General features: G+C 37.2%; 1 protein-coding gene across 3 annotated transcripts in view; it reads right to left on the reverse strand.

Annotated features, from left to right (window-relative positions):
- Positions 1-608: 608 nt before the first annotated feature.
- PDS5B (PDS5 cohesin associated factor B) overlaps positions 609-19663 on the reverse strand; it is a 114243-nt gene continuing 95188 nt past the window's right edge. Inside the window, exons 27-35 of one of the 3 annotated variants that reach the window (XM_069808030.1) lie at positions 19281-19413; positions 18362-18481; positions 17915-17977; positions 14966-15111; positions 12822-12921; positions 7788-8230; positions 7595-7696; positions 4441-4582; positions 609-3617 (exon numbers count right to left, since the gene is read on the reverse strand). In XM_069808030.1, the coding sequence (XP_069664131.1) occupies positions 3582-3617; positions 4441-4582; positions 7595-7696; positions 7788-8230; positions 12822-12921; positions 14966-15111; positions 17915-17977; positions 18362-18481; positions 19281-19413 (1285 nt within the window). In that variant the 3' untranslated portion in view covers positions 609-3581. Of the gene's footprint in view, positions 3618-4440; positions 4583-7594; positions 7697-7787; positions 8231-12815; positions 12922-14965; positions 15112-17914; positions 17978-18361; positions 18482-19280; positions 19414-19663 lie in introns of all 3 variants that reach the window. The other 2 variants (XM_069808029.1, XM_069808031.1) reach the window with 2 other exon arrangements.

Consider the following 19663-nt stretch of genomic DNA (forward strand, 5'->3'; position numbering starts at 1 on the left):
AATATATATATAAGTATATATATATATTAACAATGACAACTTTTAAAAATATTTCCATTGACAAAAATTTTGTATGTCTAGGGTATACAATTTTAAGATACACATATGCTTTTTTTCATTACATGCCCTGTGTGCACAAGTGTTTGAATATTCAAACATATCAATGTACTTGGTTTTGTACTTGTATTTGCATAGGATGAATGCATTTAAGAACTAACCCCACAGAACCACAGGGATGTAAACTTGCAGGATCCAAAATCTATTGTGTGTGTTCACAAAAGCAGACTTTGATAATCTGTCAAAACGTACACATGCAAAAAAAAAAAAAAGGCAAGAAAACTGCACACATATCTTTGTGAAGTTTGGTAGTGGGTTTTGGTTTGGTTTTTTTGCTTGTTTGTTTGTTTTTTTGGTTTTTTTTAGACTATTGGGTGACAAATACTATGCCAGAATGAAGTATTTAATCTTCAAGTCTAAGTTTTTTGCAAGTTACTCACAAATTGAGCATATTCTTTTTCAGTGGAAATGTCTTTAATATGAATGCTTTTTTGTAAACTCTAATGTTTTTGTTCACATAGATCGAAATGTCAAAACAGCAAATGTCAAAGTATTTGAAAAAAGGTTCAATTTTACTAGAAAATGAAGTCAATTGGCAGAGTCAAGTAGAGTTAATACAGAATTCTAGATTATCCTAGGTGGAATAGGAGTACTCACACTAGAACTTTCAAGCAATTCCATGTTTCCTTCCTATTAGTGAATTAGCTAGCCCTAAATATGAATTATCTCCGTTGATGACAAGTAAAAAAACCCATGCTTCTGGAAGCAGAGTGAATTATTCTTAAACACTAGTATCAAGATTACAATCACTGTTTGCACTTTGCACATGAACTACAGATCACTGAAAGTTTCCTGTTGCACTGCAGCAAGAAAAGGAAACATAACACAAGCTTAATTTGCTGCAAAGTACAGCAAGATACTTCGGTAATCTCGCAAAAATTTCATACTGGAACTTGTTACAGTGAGTTCAATTTGATCTTTTAATGTAATACAGTACATTTTTATAAACTTAACATTATCATTGCAGAAGAGCATGCTAACTGAATGTTAGCAATTTATCTTTTATACATAATTATACTCTACTGTTGCTACTGTACGCAGATCTCAAAATGTTAGTACATAAAATATTCATTTTCTTTATATGAGATGAGAATGAACTTAGAAGAGGTTTGAATATAAGAATGAAGTATTTGCTGTGCCTATTTCTCAAGAAATAATGAATTACACATTATAACCCAAGAAATCAACATTTAAATTGCAAAACTATAGTTTAAATTTACATTAAACATTATGATCAGTAATGTGCATCAATATTTGATGAAGTGTAACCTAACCATGTTTATGCACATAAAGCCCCAAGAGTCTGCAGCAGTTTCAGCATCAATTTTTCATATTTTTGTATAAAATGGACTTAACGGTACATCTTCCATAAATGTTTTCAGTGCAATTCTGTCAAAGAGGAAAATATAAAGCTAGCTTTCAATCATTTTATACCATTAAAAAAAAACCGCCAACAACTTGCATTTGCACTGCTGAAGCATAAGTAAGCCAGTTCCGTTGTGCCAACTATTTAAAAGGCAATTCAAATCAACCGTAATTGCCTTTTTAGGCAGCATTTCCCCCATATTGATAGGTATAAATGTTGAAAAGCTGAATACTGGAGGGGGGGGAAGTCAAGCTGAGGCAGAATAATCCAGTTGTTTATAATACTTTTCTCCATTGGTAACAAAAAAAAAAAGGCATAATGAAAAAAAAAATCTAAAGGTTTCTTTACTAAAGGTCTTATAATTTGCAAATCGTAAATCCATGTTTTAGTATTATCCTTTCCTCTAATCTTTACAGGCCACCTTGCAACTATAACTTATTGATGGATTATATGAAAATGCTCCATTATTCAACGAGATAAAATTTTTTTAAGTTAGAAATCAATTTTTTTTCACATGTTGTCAACTGTAGGGAAACAGAGGGAGAACAGCACCTGAAATTACAATATGTGCTTGGCTAAGCATAGTGTAGTAACCTATACATTTTGGTTCAAAGACACAGTTTGTAAACTGCAAAACTGCATACAGGATACTGCTTTAAGTATTTTGTTTCTTTTTTTTTTTTTTTTTTTTTCCTTTTGCAGATTATACCTAAAAAACACTCCCCCCCCCCCCCCCCCAAACCCCAACCTCTCTATGGTAGCACAAAATAAAAATGGAGCTTCAGTCAAATCTTGAATACCTTGACTGCAATAATCAACAGCTGGTTATTCAACAGAAACTTAGCTCTTCATACCAAAAAAATTTGGCTCAAAAACAAAAAAACCAAAAAGGTACAATAAACTCTCAATAAAAGGTTCTCTCATGAGGCAACCTACCATATACTACTGCTAGATACGAGTTTCCAAAAAAACATTACATCCCATTTTCAGCACATTTTTCATAAACATGCAACTTCACTATAAAATACAAAACACTTGGCTCTCAAGAACAGCTTTATAAAGACACACTGCATCAATAAAATTTTTCTTTGTGATTAACTTTACATTGTAATAAGAACTGTATTTTCACTAATGTTTATATATCAGATTTCATATTATAATGTAGTAATAATTTGCTCTTTGTGAACATCATGTTCAGAAGGAAATATCTATACACATTAACATACTAGACTATTAAAAACTCAGTTACAGAATTTTATTGATACAGTAGATTAATAAAAACTGATAGGGGAAGATAAAATGGGTAGGGTATTCAGTACATTATTTAATAACACACTTTTAAAATTAAAATATTTTAAATCCTTTTTGAATTTTCAATGCCACTAGAAGTCCAGAAAAGTCTGGCATCAATACTGAGGTGTAAAACAAGTCAAACAACTTCTTTCACAATTTGCATCTCTTGTATTATTCTATCCAACATTGTTCAACTGCAAAAGAAAGTAATTTAGCACCTCTGATGATAGGTAGGTGCCTAAAGGTAAACACTATGTTAGATTCATGAAGGAAACAAAGACCTTTTTTTTTTTCTTCTTCTCAACAAACAGTGGCAAAAAAAGTGGCACTATTTGTTTAACTGATTTTTTTTTTCACAGTTAAATGTCAACAAGAGTACAAATACGAACACTGACAGATATTGCTTGAGATAAATTTTCAACAAATTCTGTTCTTTTTTAAATCCATAGATCCAATAAACAGTGGGGTACTGTCAGTTTAAAGCCGCAGATAAAAGCTATACAAGCACTTTAGAAGTCAGAAACATTAAAAAAAGAACTATTTACAGTTTTCTTCTTTAGTTCGTATGTCTACAAAGCCAGCGCACATTACACTTCACAAAAATCCACAGTTAATGATATCAACATGTGTGTGGCTAAAGCTTGTGACCTAGGGACTGCAAATGCAGGGGCAGTAAAAGTAAAATAGGTTTTGTCTCTTTTTCAGCAACCCCATTTGTGCACTAACAGCTTCATTCAGTCTCAAGCTTTATATTAAAAGCATTCTTCAAAGCTTTCACCTGGAAGGCTGATAACTACATGCTCACTCATCGCCTTTCCCTTTTGGAAGTTCTGCGGCGGACCTGTTTGGAGAAGAAGTATTTTAAATGTTTTTACAGGAAAATTCTGAAAAATTCAAGAATAAATACATTTTATAATGGAAAAAATGCTTAGTCTCACAATAATGTTTGAGTAAGTGTATACAGTGTCATTCATTACTCATTTAATCACAGGTACAAGTCTCAGTCAATGACCAGGACATAACTTTCTTTGATGTTACTGAGCCTGTGTGCTTCAAGTATTCAAAACCAATCCAGTTTCCTTTTTCAGAGTTTTCATACACTCAGATGCTCCAATCATCGGATGTGTCCAAAAGCGTGAAGGCATTCACAGTTATATTTTTAGTATTACTACTAACATTACTAACGTATTCGGATGAAATAAATAAAAAAATAAACTTATTTTAATGTATTTGCATATGCTGGTAAGAGGAAGAAATTGGTTTAGGATTCTGCTCCAAGATTCCATACTTATTTTCCAGTACTATTTGTTTTGTGTTCCTGTTTTGTATAAAGAAACATTATTCACTATTATAATCTAGCTGAGAAGAATGGGCATGAGTTACCTGGAAAATAATTCCCACAAGGTACTACACAACTCAGGCAGACAGATAACAAAAGCTATACAGAACAGAAAATTTACAATGCTTGACAAAAACTGACATTTTCTAAGAAATGCAGCTTCTCTGGGAAACTACAGTGCAGCACCACTACACAATAGTGGCAGTTGACAACCACCTCATTCATTTTAAACGAGGAAGGTTAAGTTCTAAGAACAGGAGAAGTCATTCTCTGAACATCAATACACAGAGGACACCACAAAGAAAATCTCAGGCATTTCTCTTACATTGATTGTGGAAACTTCCTCCTCTTCCATTACTTCTTCCTGGGGAATGTCATCACTGACAGGTGAACTACTCTGAAATACATCCATCTCTTCACTAGATTCATTCTCTTTACTGGCTGCTTGTTTGGAACGTCCCGCACGGCTACAATCAGAAGAAAAATAAAGATCAGTTTCACAGTATAAGGGACTGCACATGTATAAACCGTATGAGAGCAAACATTCTACTTCACGAGAACAGCAGCCTTAAAATTTCATGTTATATAATACTTCTGTCTTATACACCTATCTAGTTCATCCATACACAGAATAGAAGTGGAACTAGGAGGCTGGACAACAGCATTTGAAAACCAAATTCTTCCAGAATAGATGGCTAGGAGTACAAAGTTGGACAATTTTTGCTACTATAGACAAGGCAGATTTTTCTCTTCAGTGCCAGAATACGGGCCAAAGAAGGCTGACACAACAGTAACCAATGAACAGGAAAAGCCAAGCAGCCAGAAACTGAATACTTGGGGGTTTTTTGTTTTTTTTTTCTCCTTCTATTCAATTCCATGAACAGATGTACTCTACTTCTATAGGAGTTTATACACAACAAAATATGAATAACTGCACCTATGTTTTTACAGACCTAGAAGAACCCATGTTGCTATTTATGAAATTAGCACTATAATGAACCTAAATGCAAATCTTCCAAGCTAGCTCATGCTAAGAGTTAGGGATAATCAGGATAACAATACCTTAATCAGGATAATCAAGAACAATCAGTCAACAATACCTTAAATTGTCTGTGTTAGTCATGGGAGCTGAACCACAAGCAAAAAGCACCCATTTGCTTAAAATGAGAACTAGTACCCCCATGCCTTAAAAAGAAAAAGCCACCTAGATATGTATCCAAAACTACACAGCTGCACCCACTTTACCATTTTGGTTTGGGTCGTTAGCACAGTTCAGGGTCAAATCACTGAATTATCCCACTTACTGCAAATGCAGTCTTGGTGCACCCAAACTAGGTGACTTTTTGGATAAAATTAAGCCAGAAACTCTGTTCCAAGCAGACAACAAACACACTTCAGTGCCCAGTGGGGGCATACAGATCTAAAACAACTGTCCTCTGCAGCATCAAACCACACAGGTGGTGGGAATTTTCAGACCTGAGAACCACTCTAGAATCTGTACAAAAAACATCTCTGAATTACATATAGTAATTATAGTGTAGTGGAGTTTCAGCACCAACCAACATGACATCCTTTGAGAAACGATACAAATTAGGCCAACTCAAGCCTTCCAAGACTGACAGAAGCAACAGAATTGAAAAGGAAACAGAAGAATTATTCACAAGCTAGGTTCACCTTTTTACACACTACAAAAATAAGCCAGTTCATGCGTGCTAATTGGTAACCCAATTAGCTATCAGAAATAAGTTATACACTATCACCTCATAAGTAAAATCCCAAATTCTTATGCCAAATCCATCCCCAAGGAGCCCAGAAAGCTTTAAGCATTTGGATTAAATATATTCTATCTTGTGGTACACAGTGCTGCTCAGTCTGTCAGCTCCCTTCAGTTAAAACCGCTGTAGTTATGTGTGTAGAAAAGGGAGAAAGGTCTGACTACAATGCACTTTGAAGACTGAGGAATTACTGCGGTCTCACCTTTTTCTTGCAGATTTGGAAAAAGGACAGTCAAAATTTGGATGGTCTGATCACAAAAAATAAAAAATACATACAGTATTTTATTGGATCAAATCTATAATAGACCCAACAACTCTGAACCCTGAAACATCTTACTTGGGCTCCTCATGCCAGGAACAACGTACACGCACATGAGCAAGAGCTATGCCTGTTACTGATCACATGTACTGATACAGTTTACTTTCCATTTAAAATGGGGTAAAGAAACAGACTGAGTTCACTGAGAAGTGAATCAAAAGGTACTTAAGTATTTACTAAAGGGCATCTTTGACAAATGGCACATAACACATCACTCAACAATAACTTGTCGGTATGTCTTCTCTTCTGCATGGCAGTAGCAGTTTCCAACTCTTGTTCCACTGCACATGTAGCAGTGACTTCTGTAGTAACCATGACAGTGCTGGGACCTGTATTTCTGGTTACAGAGTAAAGGAGTGGGAGAGGTCTGACCTGAGGTGGGGAAAGTGAACACTGCAAAGGTCAGGATATTGTGTGTGCAAAATGCCAGAACATGTGATCCGGTGTGAAACTAGAATTTGAATTGAGGGTACAAGCTTGTTCAGGCAAAGATCTCCAGTACAGAAGATCTCCAGGGACAGGCAAATTGGTACATTAAACTGCCAGAGGAAGATCAACGTGATGCTAACTAAGCCCAGAAACTAGAAAAACAGAGTAATACCAAATGCCAGACTAAAGATGTGTGTAAGTAGCACCCTAAGGAATTTATCACCAGGTTCTGGAAAAGTATCTTACAAATCTGTTCCATGAGGTGCCGTTTGATACCAGTGGGAAAATAAGTCCTGTCCACTTGTACACCTCTGCTTTACATATATTGCATATACATGTACAGAAAAGGTAGAGATACCTGTAGTTTCCTATAGCAGGCACAAGAAAATGAAGCTAGCCACAGAGTTTACCTTTATTTTGGAGCTTAATACGCCTCAGAATTTTCAAGAGCTGCTATCCTTCACAGATTGTAGCACATTTTATTCATTTGGAAATGATTCAAGTGGATAATACGAAAGCCACAAATTAGAACGTAAGTGAACATTAATTTAAGGAGAATCAGAATAGGCTTAATTCTCCACAATACTGTATCACCACAGTAACAATTTGATTCTTCCTCCCCATCCAAAACAAATGGGAGCACTTTTCGCTCCCTGAAATCCTAATAAAGCCCTATCTTCAAGGCCCTCATGTGCTTTATTGACTTTTCTCCTAGAAGAGCAAAGCTACGTATATGCTACCTGAGCACATTAAACTTACTCGTAGCCTCTTGCTCTGGTTTGAGATGCTCTAGGAGAAGCAGCTAGGAAAAACATTTTAGAAATAACAATGGCAATTTATTTTCTTAACTGTCAATTAAAGTATTCTGAAATATTTTCAGCAATGATTGTTTGGGGGCACAGAGGCATATTTTTAATTTTCACTAAACACAAATTCAGAAAATATTCACCACTTACACTTTTTTTTGCTGTGATGGTGGTGTTTTTGATGGCCTTCCTCGTCTTTTCTGTGGCGTAGACTGTGCTGATTCAACTGTACTAGTTTCGGATGGTTCTGCTCTGTTTTGAGGAAGACCCAAATTGCAAAGTATCAAATTATAACTAATGTCCAAGGATAAAAAAGATGCAGCTTACAAGACGACGGACTTACCTCTGCTGTGTTCTTTTCGGTGTTCTATTTTGCCTGCCTTTTGGTTTTTGTTCAATGTTTTCAGTTTGCCTTTCTTCCTCCTCCTCCTCCTCTTCTGCTGCAGCTGCTGGTGGTTGTTTTTTTTTGCTCCTTTTTGATGACTTTGCTACTGGTTCTTCCTTTGGTGTTCCCCCATTATTTGCTTTGGGAGGGCGTCCTCTTCTCCCTTTCTTTGGTGGACTGTTCTGTTCATCCTCACTTTCTATTACATCTTCTTTTAGCCGTTTTTCCTCTTGCCATTGTGTTTCATCAGATTCTGAAACAACTGTAGGTCTCTTCCTTCCCCGTTGACTACCTCTAAGTTTCTGCTCTTGACCCAGTTTATTCAGGTCATCTATGCTTAGTTTCTCTTCTGAATCTGTGATAGCTGCTTTCTTCCTTCCTCTAGGCTTCTCCATCTCTGACTGAAAAGGTAAGATTACATCTTTAAATTAAAAAAAAATAAACTGCCATATTAAACCGTCAGCTACGCAAAAGCTACAGAAACTTCCCCCAACAAGACAGAGTCTTCAAGTTACACAAGTTGTCTACCAAGATTGTCTACCATATCCATTTCAAATACATTTACAAAAGTATAAACACATACAAATATATAAAATGCCAGAGAAGAGAGAAAGATTATTTCAAAGGTGAGCTGTTAAAACACTGAAGTGTGTAAGGTCTTCCTCATTTGTGTCCTCAGCTGTGTCAAACACAACTGGCTAGAACATCCGTAACTGCATTTTCATCAATAGAAAAATATAAAGATATAAAGGATGGGAATTGTCAACTTGTGGCTTCATTTCTGTTGTGAGCTTCAGGGTGCTTATGCTTGGCTCTCACACTGGCAGTGGCCAGGCACTAATACAGAAGACAGTGGGCAACCCGAATTCATAAAGGAAGGAAGCACAGGAATTAGTGGTAGCTGCCAAAGCACTGCTGTCAGAGCTGTACTAAGACTCAACATTTGCTCTGTGCAGCAAAAAAACCCCACCCAACCCTTAAAAGAATCATATAAAAGTTTGAGTCAGAAGAGACCTTTAAAGATCATCTCCTTCCAAACACCGTGCTGTTGGCAGGGACATCTTCCACTAGATCAGGTTGCTCAAAGCCCCATCCAACCTGGCCTTGCACATCTCCAATGATGGTACATCCACACCTTCTCTGGGCAACCTGTGCCAGTATCCTACCGTCCTCACTGTAAAAAATTTCTTCATTATGTCCTATCTAAACTTAACCTCTTTCAGTTTAAAACCATTGCCCCTTGTCCTGTCACTTGCAGGCCCTGGTAAAGTCTTTCTCTGTCTTTCTTATAAGCCCCCTTCATATATTGAAAGGCCACAATAAGGTCTCCCCAGAGCCTTCTCTCCTCCAGGCTGAACAACCCCAGCTCTCTCAGCCTTTCTTCATAGGAGAGGTGTTCCAACCCTCTGGCCATTTTCATGGTCCTCTTCTGGACCTGCTCGAACAGCTCCATGTCTGTCTTGTAATGGGGACCCCAGAGCTGGAAGCAGTACTCCAGGTAGGGTCTCACTAGAGCGGAGTAGAGGGGGCAGAACCACCTCCCTTGACCTGCTGGTAATGCTTCTTTTGATGCTGCCCAGGATACAATGGGCTTTCTGGGCTACGAGTGCACATTGCTGGTTCAGGTCCAATTTTTCATCCACCAGTGTCCTGTTCCCAGCAGGGCTGCTCTCAACCCCTTCATCCCCCAGCCTGTATTGATGCTGAGGAGTGCCCTGAGCCAGGTGCAGGACCTTGCACTTGGCCTTTGTTGAACCTCATGAGGTTCACATGGGCCTGCTCCTCAAGCCTGCCAAGGCCCCTCTGGATGGCATCTCTTCCCTTTAGCATATCAAGAAAGGTAGAACCGTTTCTGAATCGTACGCTTTTAGAACAGAAACTATGCTTTCACCTCTACATGCTCTAGTTCTGTGAAGTGCACAGTAAAGAGCCACAAACAGTACAAAGATTTCAATAAACAGCTATTAGGGCCAGAAGGATCGCTTCAGCTGGCCCCTACCCCTGGTGGGGTGATGGGTATTTACCCACCTACCATTTCATGGGAATCACGACTATTTCATTTTGGACCATTTCATGGTCCAAAACTCCAAATACTTACAGTATATCACAGTTTCATACCAATGTTTATTCAAACTAACTTTACTGTATTTCAACACATACGAACATTCATTTATTAGAATTTGCCACATCGCAATTTAATCTACGTAACAACAGTTATGCCAGTTAAAACCAGATTTTTCCTTCACATCTCCCTTGTGACATAAGATAGAAGTCAGCTTACTTTATCCATAAACCCTGGTCAAGAAAAGCAGAAAGAAAAGCTGGAAAGGACATGAGGAAAAAAAGTAGAAGACATTGAAGGACAAAAAATTACACTAGAAGAAAATAAGGAAAATGTTTGAACAATGATGACATCTCCTGCCAGTTCATAACTTCAGTGACAAAACTATTGATCTAGATCAGTGACATCCTCATTATTCCCTGTTCTACTTGCTTTTGCAGTGACTCTGCGCATCTGTCATTGCAGCTGCTTTTACGAGGTAAGTAGTTGTAGCCAAGTTTCAAAGTAGAGTTTCACACTCAGGTTAATAAGTGTCCCACAACCTTAGAACCAACGTGTTACTCTGTGATGTAATCTGGTCAAATATACTGAATAGTGACATCTTCAAAACATGGACTTTCTGCTCCCCAACTAAAATTCTGCTTCTCAGTTAATGCTTGCTATAATCTGCTCTCCAGCTCCAAAAAAACCAACAATGAGATCTGAATCAATGACCTTAAGCAGCCTGCTTACATATTCAAAGTGAAATACAAATGCCCTCAAAAGTACTAAAAATACTGAACTGTATTTGCTTTATCCCTTAGCTTTGTCAGTTACCAATTCACCCTAATGCTGCTAAACAGGAATTGCATGCTAGCAGCTGTTTGGACTCTCAGACTTTTCCAGGTTTACAGCTGATAATGCACCAATAGAGGAAGCACCAGAAGTGGTGGGGGGTTTTGTTTGTTTGTTTGTGTGTTTTGTTGTTGTTTTGGTTTGTTTGTTTTTTAAACAAGAGATTTCTTATTTTTCTGGTTTTCTTATAAGCCGGTCTGCTTTTCCCACACAGTATCACGGTATAAGATGGTTATTTACACTTCAAGACAAGCAAAAAATCAGGTCGTTTTTACTAGTCAGTAGCTTATGTCCCAAACAACCTAGAAAAATGCAACAGACTGACTTAATGGGAGAATAAAGACATGTCAGAGACAGTCAAAAGAAATGAAGCAGCAGTGACATCAGATATAGGACATCCCTAATGCTTTCTAGAAAATCCAATTGTAACAAATCTCATCTTGTTTGTATTATTACTTTTTCATGTATATCCCAAATACTGCAAAATTTACAGACTGCTAACTGTTATTAAGGCACAGAGAGCAGAAATTTACTAGTGGTATGTGAAATTCTTATTATTTGAACTGCTCTTAGAATTACAATACAGTTATAATTTTTCTTTGGTGGTTTATTCTTCTGTATTCTGATACAGGTGTAAATACTGCTTGAGATAATATTTAGTCTGTTTAATTTCATTAACATATTCAAGCACTACATCTGAGTGAGAGTCCAAATAATTTTTTATATCCTCATTAGGAACCTTAAGCATTACTGATGTACAGAAATACATAAATCCATCAGTAAGAATTAGTAAGGAGAAGGCTACCACTTTCAAAGGCCTACAACTCTCAGAGGCCTTGGTTAGCAGTCATTCACTAAAACTTCTGAGATAGAGATGCATGTAATTTCTCCTGAATGATCCTGAAACTGCAAAAGGGCATAGCAATGACACCATTCTGCTACCCCTTGGTGTTCACTGTTCTCACAGAACAGTTTGTTTGTCTAACAGCATAGGCAATATGCTTGTTAATCTTTAAGACTATTTTACATCCTGCTGAACTGTATTTGTCTGTAAGTATCAGTTAGCTAGCTCACTCTGCCCTAAAAGCCTGTTGAAGACCAGATTACACACAATCAGACAGCTTTAAAATCATGCTGCAAATTCTACTTGTGATAGCTGGCTTTCAGAACCAACCATTTTCCTGCCTTCACTGCAGTACAAGTTGCACGCAAGAAAACAGAATCCCTATGGCTATTCAGATAACTCTTCCTTGCACTTCTAAATCCAATGTCAAATCATGATGTTCTCTTGGTATTCTAGATAACCAGAGAACAAACAGTTGCTATTCCTTACAGCGGTTGAAAGGAAAACACATCTGGCTGGAAAAGGAGAACATGCCTTAGCACCAGTGATGGGACAGTACAAAAAAAGGCAAGAATTATAATCTATCACTGTAATGAGGTATTTGCACTTTGCTAGCTACAAGCAAGACACCACATACGATACAGACTTTTACAACCTCAGAAGGCAATCTGAAATTTCAGACAGGTTAAACCGCTCCTCCAAAACTCCAGTATAGTTATCAAACTAATCCAATTAATTCTTCCAAAGCTGTATTTCAAGTAAACATCAAGAACACATACAAAAAAACCTCTACCGTATATTGGGGAACAGAAGCGCAAGGAAGCTATCAACTTGAACAATGTCCCAAACACTTCATCAACAAATCCTAAGAACGAGACAAATCATGGATTAATTCTCGTCAACCTAGCTCTAGCAGTATCTACCCCTGTCAATATTACCAATATCCTACAAATCATAACTGGTAATCCTGAAAGCTTACAGGAGCTGTCAGAAGGATGCAAAGGTAATATAATGTACACATGAAAAGCAGACAAACTGAACCTTTTTTTCATTGCATTTTCATATCCAACTCTAAAAACATTTCCAGTAGTTTACAACATTAACTCAGTTTCATGTTTCAGCATATTTTCTTGAATTATATCAAGAAATGTGGTACCACCATTAATGTGGTACAACCACATTAATTTTTATTTTAAAGTCCTGGTGACTTAAAATGAAACATTTGCAATGCAACCAAACAGCTCACCCTTACAAGATCAGAGTCGTCCCTTTTGTCAGTTTTCTTCCCTGGTAAGGGCGAAGCCAGTGTGAATTCTTCATTTTCACTGTGGTCCATTTCAGTACTGTCAAGCCTAGAATGAATAAACATTTATTCTCCTCATTATTATAATACAATGTACAATCATAAAAAAAAAAATATTAAGAACAACAATCTTCAGAAGAAGTCTATTCCTAAACCATGAACAATCTGGCAGAAAGAACCTTTCACTCTGGCTACTATAGCCACCACATATTACAAGCCAGAACATCTAAGTCTCAGGACAAAGGTGTCAATCATTAAGCCAAGCTGAATTTTCTTTTTTCACTGGGAAAGATAAGCAGCTTTTTGAAACAGAAGAGCCTTACTGAGTTTCAAGGGATCCGTGCATTTGTATACATTTGCATACACTTTCATATACCAATCAAAGATCCCCACAGAAAGACCAGCCAAACCACGCACACTTTCCTATGGTGAGGTTTAGGCAATAAAACAGCAGATTTAGATTTCAGAGGCCAGTTCATCCCTCAAGCTTTCTGTTGTTATTTAGGGCAGCAATTTCATTTTTATTTCAGTTTCTACATATGTAAATGTGGACAATAATACCGTCTGCATAAGTAAAACGCTGAGACCCACAGATAGAAGCTACTATACAAAAGCCAATACACAAGTAATTTTGTTTCATCTGCCCTGGGGTACATAGAAGCAATATTTTTAAACAACAGTGCAGTTGTTTTTTTTAATGAAAAGAAATATGCTATGTGCTGAAATGAAAAGCAGGCACTGCATAGACTGAGAAAGACATTCTCACTCCTACAAGTATAAAATCTGCAGTAACAGTGACATAATCGGAAGCTCAGTTTTTACACAGTCTTAACAGATGTGAGCTTGCCTCTGTATATTCAGTCAGACTGAATGGGAAATACCATGCATACTGAATCATAACCATCGCTTCTAAAGGACTTTCTTCTTTGGTATCTCCACTCAAAACACTAATCAGTTTAACTCAGGCGAACTGGGGAGATCGTGAAGATGACAGAATATGTTAGGCTGTGAGTGCAGCATTTTTTTAAATGAATTGGATGTAGAACAGTATTGGTCTCAGATTCGTTTCACTGGATATAGAGAAGAATCTGGATTCCAACCTGTCTTTGGCCAATAATGTATTTCAGCATGTGAACCTGCATGACTTGTAAGAAATAAGCCTTCCTGTGGACCTTCAATGGAATTGAGAAGTACTTCTTGTAAAACACTGCACTACATTGAAAATTAATATTATATATTAAATAGTCACAGAAATACCAAATGAGAAATCTTATTTCCAAACATAACATCTCCTCAGAGTCTTGAAGTAATATGAGAAAATATTAATAGTGGGTGCTATGCAATCTCTAAATGTCTGTGAAAAAAATTAATGATAATGTGACTTTCAATTAAAAAATGAACATAAGAAGATACAGTAACTGGTGAATAACCTAAAAAATTGAAACAAAATAAGCTATAATTTTTAAAGACACGTAACTAGAAGACGACTTATGTAGCATTACAATACATTCCACTCTCCATCATAGAAGGAATCTAAAATCCAAAAAAGTCTATCTGCAAAGTCCGAAGTGCAGGACAAATTTGTAGAGGAGGAAGTCATGTGAGATCACCACAATGGCCTACCAGCCCTCACTGTCGTGTTGTTAACATTACAGCAGGCCACAAGGTTCCTAGGAACTGCAGATGTATGTATGTACACACACCCCTATATATACACATGTGTGTACATACGTATATACATGGAGGGGTTTTTTTAATATATATATGGTTATATGTGTGTGTGTGTGTATATATATATATATATATATATAAAAACCCCACCCACCCTTTATAAGGCTCTCCTTCCCTCCTATAGCCAACTCTGGATGTGATTTGATTCTGTTTTGGTTTTTGTTTTTTATTTTTTTGAAGTAAATTTATTTCTGGGGTCAGAAAGCCAAATTCATGGTTTCAGTTACACCAATGTGGTACTAGAACCTTACTTCAAAATAAGACAATAAAATTCTGTTTCTCACTTAGAAAACATTATAGAAATATTCAAAGTTTCCATTACAAAGACTTGAAATATCAAAGCTCCTTTGTTGTCTACCAACCTCCCTTTGATCCTTCCTGGAGAGCTTGGATTTGAACTGCTGCTGGCATTGCTTACAGTTTCCATTCGTGAAGATTTGGATTGAGACTGCTTGCCTGCTGACGAAAGAGGCTTATTAACTGCTCCAAGAACATTGGCTGCTTTGGGCTGAAACCAAAAATATATTTCCTTTATTTTAAGCTACACATTTAGATATTGTTAACATGTACATGTACTATGCTTAAATTCACAGATTTCACTTTCTGTAATCAACACCTTAACACAAAGCAATAAACATTTTCATATGAAAGTTACAAAAGACACCAGAAGGAAGCTGACTAAGGTGTAATCAAAGAGCTAGCTGCCATCAAAACCAGTATTCTTCTCTCTACCCCTATAGTCTGTCCTCTTCTCACTGGTAGTACTGGGTGCTCACCTGACCTTACAGTAAGCCACTTCAGCACTTTTTAATGCAGTTTGCTTTCTGCTGATCTAGCCGCCTGAACCAGCTCACCATTTAGATCAGATATGCATCTGTACTGGCAAAACAGAAATAGCAGTAGGACAGCCCTTTCAGCAAAGAAGCCATTAAACCGGCTTAGCTGTAATGGCAAACCACACTAATTTCAACTGGGAATGAATGAGAATCTAAAAAATAAAAAATCAAATACTGTGGAGAAAATTCTGATACTTCATGCACAGGTTTAAAAATGTTAGGCTTTTAATAGGTGCCAGAATTTCCAGACACCAGTGAGCTTCAGGTTATTAATTTAAGTGGATTATCTTTCAGACATGCCAAATACCTCCAGCTCTTACTAACTTTTGAGAGAGTTGAAAGCATTCAGTTACTCCTAAAGAGAATACACCTTTATGCCAAACACCTACATACAAAAATGTTGACTTAAAGACCATTCCCTATGTTTCTCATTATCTAGAATGATCCATCTTCTATTTCAATACTAGATTCTATCTATGTCTAAAGTTAGTGGCAGCTAAAAAGAAGTTTAGCAGGCAACATCATCACATGCAACATCATAGCAACTTTGAGCGTTCCTTTTTCAGAGATGTGCACCATGGATGTGCTGGTTATACTTTTATAGCCGGAGGAAATTTTACACTTACACCAGATTCACTCTGCACTGAGTACAAGAAAAACAGCATAACCTTTCCAAAAATAAACCTTGGAGAACAAAATCCAGTTTAAGAATTTACATCTATTAGTTTAGAGCTTAATGTTAATTAAGCAAACACAGAAAGAGCTCAAAAGCAGAGAGATGTTCAAATTCACACCGGACTGGACCTCCTATCAAGGAGGGACTAACAGGGCCTGCACCAACAGCTCCTCCCTTACCACAGGACCTACATCCAAAGCCTTGCTGCCCTCAGATCCTCTTCCCTGCTTCTATCAACCCCAGTAACATCCACTCAAGCTAGTCTTCCATTCCCCAAAATAAGACTCCCTAGACCAACTCTCATTTCACATTGCTCTCATGATGGTGGAAGAACTGAACATTTTTGGTGGTCAAATACACCTGTTTTGGGTTTGTGTGGTGGGGGCTTGGTAGCAGGGGAAGGGGCTGCAGGGCCGGCTCCTGTGAGAGGCTTCTAGAAGCTTCCCTGGCTCCAAGTCGGACCTGCCTCTGGCCCAGGCCGAGCCCATCAGTGACGGTGGTAACACCTGTGGGAGAGCAGATTTAAGAGGGGAAACCTGCAGAGAGCAGGGGGATTGGGATGTGAGAGGAACCCCTCTGCGGATCCCGAGGTCAGGGAAGGAGGAGGGGATGCCCCCGCAGCCCATGGAGGGGAGCGGGGGAGCAGATGCCCACCTGCAGCCTGGGGAGAGAGGAGCCCACACCGGAGCAGGGGGATGGATACCCCCCAGGATGGCCGGGACTCTGTGGGAAAGCCTGTGCTGGAGCAGGCTGTGCCTTAAGGACTGCAGCCCGTGAAAAGGACCCACACAGGAGCAGTTCATGAAGAACTGCAGCCCGTGGGAAGGACTCATGTTGGAGAAGTTCATGGAGAACTTAATATTGACTATTGATCAGAAATTGCAAGAGACACAACTTCCTCTTAATAACTTTTGTCTTCAGTAAGAAGTGAATCTCTAATCCATGAAGTTCAAACACTCAAATGCACAAATACAATGATGATATATTCCAACCAATAAATGTTGGCTTTCAACTTCTAATCAAAGATGCTCCTGTACATCTGCATTTTTTCCTAACTTGCATTCCTCCTCTATTAGTAAGTTACTAGCTCACAGCTAATGCTTCATTAGCAAAGTTAAGGGTAATGGAGATGCTCCGCTTTTATTTCTTTTGCAAGGTAGCAAATGAATGTTCTCCTGTAATCTAGAACAGGACATGTTAATCCAAATGAAAACCAGAATTTGTCTTTTCCTTTACTAGATTGTAATTTTATTCTAAAGAGTACCTGGGCTTAGTTTCAGTGAAGAATGGGAGTTGCCATTCAATACAATGCATGCTTATAAAGAACAAATTAATATAACCATAGAACAGACAGTTACCTTGTAAGGTACTGTAAAATGGTATTCACCTTTGCCAAAGATTAATTTATGTGATTTTAAAAATCATTTATATTACAGTTTTCCATAGCTGTCACTTCATATGCAGTATTCTAGTCTTCTGCAGAAAAAAAGGTGAACCATTTTACAAACTTGTCAGGTATTATGGGGTGGGTTTTTTTGGCCTCTCTTTTTAGAGACAACAGGCTTTGCCTACTATTATCACAACACAGCGTAGACAGTAGCAGTTTTTCCCTTCTACCTATCTCTCTCTAACTGTTTACCTACCTTTGGTATATAAACCCTTTGGGCAGAAACAATCTATTTTCTTAAAATTGAAGTGTTTAATTTACTAAGTTTTCTTTAAAACAAACAAACAACAAAAACCAAGCCAAATTTGCAAACACAACACCAAAACCCCTAAAACCTCTACACCATACATACCTTTCCAGGAGTGAAAAAAGACTTCATTTCCGGAGGAAGATAATTTTTGGTGTTGCTGAAATTCTGTAAAGAAAGGAGGAAGGGGTTGGGAGGGAGGGGTGTGTGAATAAAAAAAAAAAAAAAAAAGAAATCACAGCAATAATCAATGAACAAGATGCATACATTTTGGACGTAGTACTGAAAAATTTTCTTTACATCATTTATGCTTTTGAAATGTTAAACTTCAGCAAAAATACCTTGGGGGGCGGGAGAAATCTGTGTCTGTATGCATATATAAATATTTATGAAAACATATACGTACACACATTTTCAACTACATTATAATAGGGAGAAGTCTGAAGTTACAAGAACTATTGAAAAAAAAACCAAACCAAAACCAACCCTGAATTACAACTAACAAAGATTTAAACAGACTTATCTCAAGAAAAATTAAATGCCAAAGTATACCTTGTCAGGTTGAGTAAAATATCTGGCTGGAAGTACAGGGTCTTTAGGGGATTCCAAACTGTATGTTGTACTCTTTGACATAATGATATTCATTGCTACATCACAGACTGTGTATAGTTTCTGTAAATAATAAAATTTAAAAACCCAAACAAATAACACTTTAGAAGTTCATTGCGAATCTTGACAAAAGACAGTATCTTTTGAGCACAGAACTACAAGAACTCACAGTTTAAAAGCAATCATCTTGAACACTTAACATTAGCCTGCATCTTAAACAGTATATCCAAGAGTACTAAAATACAGGAGCAAAAGACAAAAGCACTGTAGGCCCAGCAGTTGAAGAGAGCTAGCTTTCATGATCTTTCTACACTTAATAATAGTGTATGCCATGGTTTTAGAGACAAAGCTAAAAAAAAAATAAAAAAAATTCTCATCTCTGTGGGAAAAGCAGAAAAGTGACAATGATGCAAAAGCCTCAAAAACAAGATCAGGGTTTGATACATTCACTACACAATACACATTGGAGATATCTAATGCATGTATTTTTCTTCCTATACTAAGCCTACTCTTGCACTTTTAAAATCAAATATTAGAAAGCATCGTAGTGGATGAGTTAAACAGTAAAAATTCCAGTTTATATATATTTAAAGTCAGCATTTAATAATCTTACTGAGACAGAAACAAAAGGACTGCAAACTATTACAACTCCCCTGCAAATGTGCAAGATCTACTGAAGCACAGGAAAATAACTATCATCTAAACTACAATAAATATAATCATTACAGTATATAGAGTATCATCTCCCACATACAATTCTACTGAAAGACATTTTAAAATTGGTTTGTAAACAAAAAAAGCAACTCATTTCCAGAAGCAGGCCAGAATGAAATACAGTTTCCAATCAAAAAGTATCACCTACTTCATTCATTTTTGGATCGTCTGGTCCTTGAGCATCCTTAGTCTGTTTGATATTTTCTACCATTTTTCTGATAAACGCATGACTGTTGTTTTCATTTTTAGCCATCAATATTTCCAGTATGAACCACAGGCACCTAAAGGAGAAATGCAGTACTCCTCATGAATAAAAATGCAAAAGAAATTCTTTTAAAAAGCACATATGAGAAAGTGGTTTATGCTAGGTTTTGTTAGTATTATGGATTTGAACTGGTCTAACCCTGGGAAACAAATTCTTTAGAAAAAAAAATTAAGGTAGGATGAGCAGAAGGTGAAGGTTCCTCTGTAAGATAACAGAGGGCACTAAAAAAGCATATATACTATTTCTCACAACATTTTACAGAAATA

Source organism: Haliaeetus albicilla, chromosome 20 (assembly GCF_947461875.1).
Source record: "Haliaeetus albicilla chromosome 20, bHalAlb1.1, whole genome shotgun sequence".
Classification (NCBI taxonomy): Eukaryota; Metazoa; Chordata; class Aves; order Accipitriformes; family Accipitridae; genus Haliaeetus; species Haliaeetus albicilla.